Source organism: Oncorhynchus mykiss, chromosome 11, assembly GCF_013265735.2.
Source record: "Oncorhynchus mykiss isolate Arlee chromosome 11, USDA_OmykA_1.1, whole genome shotgun sequence".
NCBI lineage: Eukaryota > Metazoa > Chordata > Actinopteri > Salmoniformes > Salmonidae > Oncorhynchus > Oncorhynchus mykiss.
The window spans coordinates 19,690,721-19,702,514 of NC_048575.1; the positions used below are offsets into that span (position 1 = coordinate 19,690,721).

Below are 11,794 nucleotides of genomic sequence, written 5' to 3' on the forward strand. Positions count from 1 at the left end.
GTAAAATAGTTTTGCACATGCATATCAGTGTAAAGGAATGGTTATTTCCTTTCCTTTGTTATACCATTACATGTTATTTTTATTTTTTATTTCACCTTTATTTAACCAGGTAGGCTAGTTGAGAACAAGTTCCCTTTATTTAACCAGGTAGGCTAGTTGAGAACAAGTTCCCTTTATTTAACCAGGTAGGCTAGTTGAGAACAAGTTCCCTTTATTTAACCAGGTAGGCTAGTTGAGAACAAGTTCCCTTTATTTAACCAGGTAGGCTAGTTGAGAACAAGTTCCCTTTATTTAACCAGGTAGGCTAGTTGAGAACAAGTTCCCTTTATTTAACCAGGTAGGCTAGTTGAGAACAAGTTCCCTTTATTTAACCAGGTAGGCTAGTTGAGAACAAGTTCCCTTTATTTAACCAGGTAGGCTAGTTGAGAACAAGTTCTCATTTGCAACTGCGACCTGGCCAAGATAAAGCGTAGCAATTCTACACATACAACAACACAGAGTTACACATGGAATAAACAAAACATACAGCCAATAATACAGTAGAACAAATTCTACCATTTTACATGTTACACCATACCATGTTATATCACACCGGTACATTTTATACCGTTACATTTTATACCACACCGTTACATTTTATACCATACCATGTTATACCACACCATTACATTTTATACCATACCATGTTATACCACACCGGTACATTTTATACCGTTACATTTTATACCACACCGTTACATTTTATACCGTTACATTTTATACCACACCGTTACATTTTATAACATACCATGTTATATCACACCGTTACATTTTATACCATACCATGTTATATCACACCGTTACATTTTATACCACACCGTTACATTTTATACCGTTACATTTTATATCACACCGTTACATTTTATACCATTAAATTTTATACCACACCGTTACATTTTATACCGTTACATTTTATATCACACCGTTACATTTTATACCATTACATTTTATACCACACCGTTACATTTTATACCGTTACATTTTATACCACACCGTTACATGTTATACCATACCATGTTATATCACACCGTTACATGTTATACCGTTACATTTTATACCACACCGTTACATTTTATACCGTTACATTTTATACCACACCGTTACATTTTATACCATACCATGTTATATCACACCGTTACATTTTATACCGTTACATTTTATACCATACTGTTACATTTTAAACCACACCGTTACATTTTATACCGTTACATTTTATACCATACTGTTACATTTTATACCGTTACATTTTATACCACACCGTTACATTTTATACCGTTACATTTTATACCATACTGTTACATTTTATACCGTTACATTTTATACCATACTGTTACATTTTATACTGTTACATTTTATACCATACTGTTACATTTTATATCACACCGTTACATTTTATACCGTTACATTTTATACCATACTGTTACATTTTATACCACACCGTTACATTTTATACTGTTACATTTTATACCACACCGGTACATTTTATACCGTTACATTTTATACCATACTGTTACATTTTATACCACACTGTTACATTTTATACCGTTACATTTTATACCACACCGGTACATTTTATACCGTTACATTTTATACCACACCGTTACATTTTATACCGTTACATTTTATACCATACCATGTTATATCACACCGTTACATTTTATACCGTTACATTTTATACCATACCATGTTATATCACACCGGTACATTTTATACCGTTACATTTTATACCACACCGCTACATTTTATACCGTTACATTTTATACCACACCGTTACATTTTATACCATACCATGTTATATCACACCGGTACATTTTATACCGTTACATTTTATACCACACCGTTACATTTTATACCGTTACATTTTATACCACACCGTTACATTTTATACCATACCATGTTATATCACACCGTTACATTTTATACCATACCATGTTATATCACACCGTTACATTTTATACCATACCATGTTATATCACACCGTTACATTTTATACCATACCATGTTATATCACACCGTTACATTTTATACCGTTACATTTTATACCACACCGTTACATTTTATACCACACCGTTACATTTTATACCGTTACATTTTATACCACACCGGTACATTTTATACCGTTACATTTTATACCACACCGTTACATTTTATACCGTTACATTTTATACCATACCATGTTATATCACACCGTTACATTTTATACCGTTACATTTTATACCATACCATGTTATATCACACCGGTACATTTTATACCGTTACATTTTATACCACACCGCTACATTTTATACCGTTACATTTTATACCACACCGTTACATTTTATACCATACCATGTTATATCACACCGGTACATTTTATACCGTTACATTTTATACCACACCGTTACATTTTATACCGTTACATTTTATACCACACCGTTACATTTTATACCATACCATGTTATATCACACCGTTACATTTTATACCATACCATGTTATATCACACCGTTACATTTTATACCATACCATGTTATATCACACCGTTACATTTTATACCGTTACATTTTATACCACACCGTTACATTTTATACCGTTACATTTTATACCACACCGTTACATTTTATACCATACCATGTTATATCACACCGTTACATTTTATACCATACCATGTTTTATCACACCGTAACATTTTATACCATACCATGTTATATCACACCGTTACATTTTATACCATACCATGTTATATCACACCGTTACATTTTATACCGTTACATTTTATACCACACCGTTACATTTTATACCGTTACATTTTATACCGTTACATTTTATACCGTTACATTTTATACCACACCTTTACATTTTATACCATACCATGTTATACCACACCGTTACATGTAATACCGTTACATTTTATACCACACCGTTACATTTTATACCGTTACATTTTATATCACACCGGTACATTTTATACCATTACATTTTATACCACACCGTTACATTTTATACCGTTACATTTTATACCATACCATGTTATATCACACCGGTACATTTTATACCGTTACATTTTATACCACACCGTTACATTTTATACCGTTACATTTTATACCACACCGTTAAATTTTATACCATACCATGTTATATCACACCGGTACATTTTATACCGTTACATTTTATACCACACCGTTACATTTTATACCATACCATGTTATATCACACCGTTACATTTTATACCATACCATGTTATATCACACCGTTACATTTTATACCGTTACATTTTATACCACACCGTTACATTTTATACCGTTACATTTTATACCGTTACATTTTATACCACACCTTTACATTTTATACCATTACATTTTATACCGTTACAATTTATACCACACCATTACATTTTATACCATTACATTTCATACCGTTACTTTTCATACCACACCGTTACATTTTATACCACACCGTTACATTTTATACCATTACATTTTATACCACACCATCACATGTTATAACATTACATTTTATACCGTTACATTTGATATCATACCGTTACATTTTATATCATACATGCTATACTGTACCTGTATTGTGAGGAAGAGGTAAGTCAGCACCGGAACTATCAGGATGAAGAGAGGGGAGATGTAGCCAATCAGCAGCACTGTCACAAACACCTGCAGCCAACAGGAGAGCCAGGAGAGGAGGTTGGCGGGGACTAGCTCGTCAATCACGTACATCTCCTACAGAGAGAGAGACAGATAGAGATACATTTTAACCTATTTTCTATACATTTTTATAAAAAATTAGGGCCATAATGTCATTGCTTATAGATCCTCTCTCACCTGTGATAGGCTGCGCAGGACCAGAGAAGAGGGCGTGATCTGGTAGAATCTGAGAGGAAGGCGGAGCCGAGCAAAGAGCAGCTCAGAGTGGAGACTGGCAGACGCCTTCAGAGAACCACCAGTTACTGCTAATGCTACACAGCACACGGACAGAGCTGAAATACACACGCTCGCGAGTTAGACAGTAGGCACGCAAACACACACACACACACACACACACACACACACACACACACACACACACACACACCTTGCAGCAGCCCCAGTACAGCGTAGACAGATAGTCGTGAGTCTCGTAGTTCTCTCCACTCCTCCAGCCCCTGTAGTTCTTTAGCCTGTCTGGTCCACACGGCTAACAGACCGGTCTGACACACACCCACCACACAAACACACACCTGGGATAATACAGTCAACAACACCCAGCCCAAGCCACACACATGCAGATACAGCCGAATACACACACTGCTCACCTGCAGGGAGAATACACACACGATTATTCTGTCACTTTGTAAACTGCAAGGTTGGGATTAGAAGAGGAAAATACTGTGTTATAACAGCTGACCTCGGGACAGATTCTGTTTGTATTCTATGTGTAGATTGATCCTAGATCTGTGTACTCACACCATGTTTGGGCAGAGGTACAGTGTTTGCTTCTGTCTCTCTCAAGGTCTCATTACTGCACCTGTTAACGAGAGGGGACATTTTTATGTATTTGTGTGTGTGTGTGTGTGTGTGTGTGTGTGAGAGTGAGTGAGTGAGAGAGATGGATTGGGGGAAGGGTTAGTGAAGGAAAATATGTATGTGTGTATGTCTATGTCTCAGCATGCATGACCACAGATCAGATATGATGAGAGGGAAGTAATACGGGGAGGACCAAGTCAGGGCTCTGCTCTGTGTGTCTAATGCTCTTATCTCTGTGAGGGGGTTAATGTTGTGGATTAGAAAGCTTTGTAATTTAGCCTTTCTAACCCCCTCAAACACGCCATGACTCGCGTGCACACACACACACACATCTATCTTAGCCTCTGCACAAACCTCCACTCCCTTTCCACTCTCTCACACACACCAACCTCAACCCATCTCACCCTCATCTTTGTACTCACCTCAACCCGACCTTGCTGACATAATCTAAAATTTTGCCGTGCATAAACCCACCCCTCCCCTATCTGACCAATTAGACCAGCACAGATGAGAGACCCTTGTCCAATCAGAGGGCAGAGATTAGTTTGGGGATGAGCCTCGGTCAGTCCCTTGATGTCGCATGGCCAGAGAAACTGAGTCATCTGTGTGTGTGTGTGTGTGTGTGTGTGTGTGTGTGTGTGTGTGTGTGTGTATAATCCAAGCCTTCTCATTATTGTGTAAGCAGGTTAGGTAATAACATAACACACTACAGCTTAGGGATGACAGGGGACATGCTTTCTAGTTAATAAACAGAAAAAACACACACACACCGATCTGAGTGCTCCTCGAGACAGCTTTTCTTGACCCCATTTTCTGAAAGAGTGCCATTCTCTGAAAAAGAGATTCATAAAGATTTAGAAAAGGCATTCTGGTACACACACAGAGGGTAGAGGGTTGGATCAGGTCAGATTTGTACAGTATCATGCTAATGCTAGGTAAGTGTGTGTGTGTGTGTTACACACTACACAGGTGTGCTTCCGAGTGGAGCAGGAACTGCATCTCAGTGCTAGAGGTGTCACTACAGACCCTGGTTCGATTCCGGGCTGTATCACAATCGGCCGTGATTGAGAGTCCTATAGAGCAGCCACAATTGGCCCAGCGTTATCCGGGTTTGGGTTTGGCTGGGGTAGGCCGTCATTGTAAATAAGAGTGTATTCTTAACTGACTTGCCTAGTTAAATAAAGGTTCAAAATAAATACCTGTAGTTAGTTACCTGTGTGAGAGACTTCCTGTGAGAAGAGGAAGTGGTCCAGATGACAGAGGGAGTGCCAGGTCTGTCAATCAAAAAGAAAGAGAGCGGGGTTAGGCAGAAGTCTTTACTGTGTGTGTGTGTGTGTGTGTGTGTGTGTTACCTGTGTGAGGTGCAGTGCCAGGGAGGGCAGTAGGTTAAAAGGTGAGCGTAGCAGTGTGAACAGACACACACAGGTGAACACCTGAGACGCTGTCAGAACGTTACCATCATCCACCAGCACATACACACCCAAACTGGACACACACACCTGTAGAGACACAGAAAGGGGAGTGTGTGTGTGTTAGTACATGTTAATCATCCATCACCATCTATCAGTCCTCATCTACAGTATCCATCAGTCCACAATAACAATCACAGACCAAACTATCCGATCCCAGATCCATTCATCGATAATCACTGATCCTCATCTGTGATCCGGTCAGATTAGGGTTGATCTCTGCACATTATTGAAACATCTAATATCCTTTCCAGTGCTGTATGTGCGTGTTAGGTTTGTCTCTCCAGGGCTCAGGTAGGCGGACACCAGTCTGGACAGAAAGCTGTGATTGGATGCTGATTGGATCCCTCAGATTGCATATCAGCTTCTGGGTCAGAGAGGTGGTAGGAAGATTACGACCGAAAAATGAAACGCACGCAATGTCCCAGACTGTCCACAACGCTGAGTCTGTATTAGTGATCAGCTTAGGACAGGGCTAAGCAACTACCCTCTCTATCTGGCCAGAGGGACCATGGGACTCACTAAAGTAGGGGGCTTTTTAAACACAAATCCCAATTCATTAACAAGGCTTATGTACAGTGCCTTGCGAAAGTATTCGGCCCCCTTGAACTTTGCGACCTTTTGCCACATTTCAGGCTTCAAACATAAAGATATAAAACTGTATCTTTTTGTGAAGAATCAACAACAAGTGGGACACAATCATGAAGTGGAACGACATTTATTGGATATTTCAAACTTTTTTAACAAATCAAAAACTGAAAAATTGGGCGTGCAAAATTATTCAGCCCCTTTACTTTCAGTGCAGCAAACTCTCTCCAGAAGTTCAGTGAGGATCTCTGAATGATCCAATGTTGACCTAAATGACTAATGATGATAAATACAATCCACCTGTGTGTAATCAAGTCTCCGTATAAATGCACCTGCACTGTGATAGTCTCAGAGGTCCGTTAAAAGCGCAGAGAGCATCACGAAGAACAAGGAACACACCAGGCAGGTCCGAGATACTGTTGTGAAGAAGTTTAAAGCCGGATTTGGACACAAAAAGATTTCCCAAGCTTAAAACATCCCAAGGAGCACTGTGCAAGCGATAATATTGAAATGGAAGGAGTATCAGACCACTGCAAATCTACCAAGACCTGGCCGTCCCTCTAAACTTTCAGCTCATACAAGGAGAAGAGTGATCAGAGATGCAGCCAAGAGGCCCATGATCACTCTGGATGAACTGCAGAGATCTACAGCTGAGGTGGGAGACTCTGTCCATAGGACAACAATCAGTCGTATATTGCACAAATCTGGCCTTTATGGAAGAGTGGCAAGAAGAAAGCCATTTCTTAAAGATATCCATAAAAAGTGTTGTTTAAAGTTTGCCACAAGCCATCTGGGAGACACACCAAACATGTGGAAGAAGGTGCTCTGGTCAGATGAAACCAAAATGGAACTTTTTGGCAACAATGCAAAACGTTATGTTTGGCGTAAAAGCAACACAGCTGAACACACCATCCCCACTGTCAAACATGGTGGTGGCAGCATCATGGTTTGGGCCTGCTTTTCTTCAGCAGGGAAAGGGAAGATGGTTAAAATTGATGGGAAGATGGATGGAGCCAAATACAGGACCATTCTGGAAGAAAACCTGATGGAGTCTGCAAAAGACCTGAGACTGGGACAGAGATTTGTCTTCCAACAAGACAATGATCCAAAACATAAAGCAAAATCTACAATGGAATGGTTCAAAAATAAACATATCCAGGTGTTAGAATGGCCAAGTCAAAGTCCAGACCTGAATCCAATCGAGAATCTGTGGAAAGAACTGAAAACTGCTGTTCACAAATGCTCTCCATCCAACCTCACTGAGCTCGAGCTGTTTTGCAAGGAGGAATGGGAATAAATGTCAGTCTCTCGATGTGCAAAACTGATAGAGACATACCCCAAGCGACTTACAGCTGTAATCGCAGCAAAAGGTGGTGCTACAAAGTATTAATTTAAGGGGGCTGAATAATTTTGCACGCCCAATTTCAGTTTTTGATTTGTTAAAAAAGTTTGAAATATCCAATAAATGTCGTTCCACTTCATGATTGTGTCCCACTTGTTGTTGATTCTTCACAAAAAAATACAGTTTTATATCTTTATGTTTGAAGCCTGAAATGTGGCAAAAGGTCGCAAAGTTCAAGGGGGCCGAATACTTTCGCAAGGCACTGTAGGTCTACTTTCTCATCAGTGTTGATGATATTGACACTTTTGTACTGTTTAGTGACTGAACTAGGCAGCCTTGGTCCTGGAGAGCTACAGTGTCTCAGCTGGTGTCCCAGTCCAACACTGACCTTCAAGCTCTACTGCACCTGTCTGTTAGGGTATTTCTGAGGGAGAGAGATGTCAGGAGAGGTCAGCGGTCAAAGACGGACCAGGAAAGGCACACAGACGCGGTCCAATAGGGAGAAGGCCGTCAGGAATCCCAGAATCCTCAGCGTCTCCAGCTCCTTCTCTCTGGCAATGCCCACTCTGCACTGGAACCACGCCTCCAAGACCAACAACTTCACCGTCTAGAAGGATAGAGGGAGGAAGATAGAGAGGAAGTGGGAATAGAGAGAGTTGAGTACAACAGATATTAGATCACTTAGAAAAAGAGAAAGAGACAGGAGCCAAGAAGTCTTGAGGTTACTAAGAAATTGAAAAAGAGTGTGAGAGACAGACTTTGATTCCGTTCAGCATCTCCTGCACGAGCTGCTGTCTTTCTCCCCTCACTCTCTCCTGGCTTCTCTGAGGGGGAAAATACATTGTTACACACATACACAGGTCTGCGCAACGCAGCCACACACACCCACAAACACACTCTCTCTGTTACCTGTAATAGCCTTGCCCTGCGTTGTACAGCAGAGGTGAGCGGTACCAGCAGTAACAATACAGCTAGTCCCGCCAGAGAAGAGGGACCCAGCTCTCTCCACAGCAGACACACACACACTGTCCCCTGCACAGAGGAAGACCACAGGGCAGACAGGGAGACTGGGAGCTCTGCTAACCGTCCAACGTCAGCCCGGAGTGGGGTTAACGATGGAGCAGGGGAGGGTAGACACCCAGGAATACTGCACCGGGACAGGGCCTACAGTAGAGAAGGGAGAGGAAAGAGAGAGGAAGGGTGGAGAGGTGAAGGGAAGGGGGGTGGGGGGTGTAAGGACAAGGAAGGCAAGCATTTAACAGTGTTCTTTTATTTTCTTGAATGTATGTTCACTGAGAGAGAGAGAGGTGGATGTCTCTGTACCTGTTTATACAAGGCTCCAGTCAGCGCTGTCTGAACTCTGACCTCAGTCATCCTGCTGTGACGCTCACACACCTGCTGGACCAGGGCATGGCACACTACAGCAGCCAACAGTGCCAGGGCATGGGTAAGTCCAGACCAATCAAAGACAGGCTGGTTCTCACAGTAGAGAATACCACACCTGGGGGACAGGTGAGGCAGTGCAGTGTAAGGAAGAGGGTATCTATCACCTGTGTATATTCTTGCTGAATCTAGACGTTCTGTGCTCTTACACTTTTATAAATGCTTTATTAAATGTTTTACAGATTCCTTCAGCAATATGGGAACAATATGCATTTGAAGATAACGCCACAGGAAATATGTACCTGGGTGTGTTTATGTGTGTGTGTGTGTGTGTGTGTGTGTGTCTGTGTGTACGTGTGTGTTTGTGTGTGTGTACCTGAGGGCCTGAGGGGGCAGGAGGGCCAGTAGGTCAGAGGTCATCCTCAGCAGGGTCACCTGGAGCAGTGAGGGGCGGAGCCACCCATACAGATGACACAGCAGGGCGGGGCCAGACAGGTGAACACCTGGGTGGGAGGTGTTTCCACCCAGTGACTCCTCCTCTCCTGACTCTTGGCTATGACTCCGTCCCTCTGTCGTCCGGTGCTGCTGCTGCTGCTGGAGGGCTGAGCATAAACTCTGGGCTGAGTCCTCATCGCCAAGGCAACACAGGTCCGACAGCTGTAGCCCCCTCCTATGGCCCGCTGAAACGACTCTGACAGCAACCACAGCACAAAGGACATCATCAATCCAAAAATCTGCCAGTTATGTAACATACATCAGATACATTATGTTTAATGATAATGATGCATCTAATGTGAAAATGTTAATATTGTTACCTGTAAATCCACCAGTAGGACAAACGGCTGAGGAAGGAAACATCCCTCTCCAGAGTTGGCTTCTGTCCCATGCAGAGAGGGAGGAGAGGAAAAAAGAGAGTGGCAAACTCATTCAACTTTAACATAGACCTACTCTTCTTTTGTTTTCTTTAATTTTGGGTAAAGGGAATAAACAATGAGTCTTTAATACATTGTATTGCTATAGGCTATAGCTTCTGCTTTTACTGATTGCTGTATACATCAAATGTATCATAATTAACACATTGTTTAATTTCTGCGGAGATCAGCTGTGGACAGTCTGTCAGTCTTATTTAAATAATGTTTATGAACCATCCTTTTAAAAGCTGTGACCTCTTAATTAAAGCTTAGGCTACTTGTATATGGCCTCCCTCGTCGGTAGCGAAAACTCCGAACAGACACTATAAACTATAAACACAGAAACAACAAAAGAACAAGAAAAGAAAGAACAGAAAATTAGAAAAAAAATGGAACTCACCTGTTTTCCGCCCCATCTGGCGGAGAGACGGAGAGACATACCCGGGGAGGGACGCACACGCCAGTTTGGCCCCGAGTGAGGGGATGGAGTGGAAGAGGATGGAGGGGACAATAGCTCGCGGGGTGAATGGCCTAATGTACTAGTATGTCCACATCTGCACGCGGCCACAGCAGCAGCAGACTGACAGCAGCACGCGACATTAGGCTAAGATCTGGTCCATTTCATAACAGAAAACAACCTGAAAGCACGATATAAGCCCCAATTTGTCAATTTACGCCTGGTGACCTCTTTTCTTTGTTGTTTGCCTTTGCAGTTTTTAAATATCCGTTCCCATTGTCGTTGCATGGCTATGACTGAGTGAATGAATTGATGGATGTTGAAGGAGCGTAAAGCGTGTTGTAGAATCCCGCTGACCGCCTGCGGGAGAGGTGCGCGGCTAGGGGCGTGTCAAAATTCTGACGGAGTTCATGGGCTGCGTTTACTTAGGCAACCCAATTCTGATATTTTTTTCTCCACTAATTGGTCTCTTTGCCAATTACATCAGAAACGTTTCAGTGCTGATCTGATTGGTCAAAATACTAATTAGTGGAAAAAAATATCATAATTGTGCTGCCTATTAAGACCGAGCTCATAAAAACGGGTTCCATTAGATAACACAGCCACAAAGACAGATTCCACAGACACAAAGTAAAAATTGGCACACACAAAAAAGGGCGTAATTTAATGCAGGGCTGCCAACCTTTGAAAAATGGTTGGAGTGAGATTTTGCCCAGATGGGGTCTGGGGGTCCTCCCCCAGAACATTTTACTGTTTTAAAGCGAATTTCCTGGAATTCAATGTATTTTGACATGGGTGAAAAACACACAGGTCAGGTGTATTCAGAATGCTTTGAACATTAAATGAACACTCAAATTTGACGACATTGTTGTTTTGAGATTTTTGGTGGGTAAAAATTTTTGTAACATATTTTCTCAGTGATGACATCACAGCTATCACAAGCTGGCAGAATGTTTAATTCATTACCATGTGCAGCTCGCCACATCTATCTTGTAAAGATAAATTGACAGTTAATTGGATAATCACGGCTGAATGAGATGGCACAGAATCGCAAACATTTTTAATCTCCAATCAACATTAAAGAACCCTAAACTGAAGAAGTGTCTCTCTCACC

General features: G+C 41.5%; 1 protein-coding gene across 1 annotated transcript in view; it reads right to left on the reverse strand.

Moving 5' to 3' along the window:
- Positions 1–11,043, reverse strand: part of abcc13 (ATP-binding cassette, sub-family C (CFTR/MRP), member 13) — a 17,128-nt gene extending 6,085 nt beyond the window's left edge. The window contains exons 1-14 of the mRNA XM_036935131.1: positions 10,624–11,043; positions 10,128–10,189; positions 9,689–10,003; positions 9,253–9,430; positions 8,839–9,093; positions 8,688–8,753; positions 8,399–8,536; positions 5,883–6,029; positions 5,744–5,804; positions 5,301–5,361; positions 4,471–4,531; positions 4,100–4,319; positions 3,850–4,004; positions 3,592–3,747 (exon numbers count right to left, since the gene is read on the reverse strand). Of these exons, the coding sequence (XP_036791026.1) occupies positions 3,592–3,747; positions 3,850–4,004; positions 4,100–4,319; positions 4,471–4,531; positions 5,301–5,361; positions 5,744–5,804; positions 5,883–6,029; positions 8,399–8,536; positions 8,688–8,753; positions 8,839–9,093; positions 9,253–9,430; positions 9,689–10,003; positions 10,128–10,189; positions 10,624–10,662 (1,914 nt within the window). The 5' untranslated portion in view covers positions 10,663–11,043. The remainder of the gene's footprint in view (positions 1–3,591; positions 3,748–3,849; positions 4,005–4,099; positions 4,320–4,470; positions 4,532–5,300; positions 5,362–5,743; positions 5,805–5,882; positions 6,030–8,398; positions 8,537–8,687; positions 8,754–8,838; positions 9,094–9,252; positions 9,431–9,688; positions 10,004–10,127; positions 10,190–10,623) is intronic.
- Between the last annotated feature and the right edge of the window lie 751 nt (positions 11,044–11,794).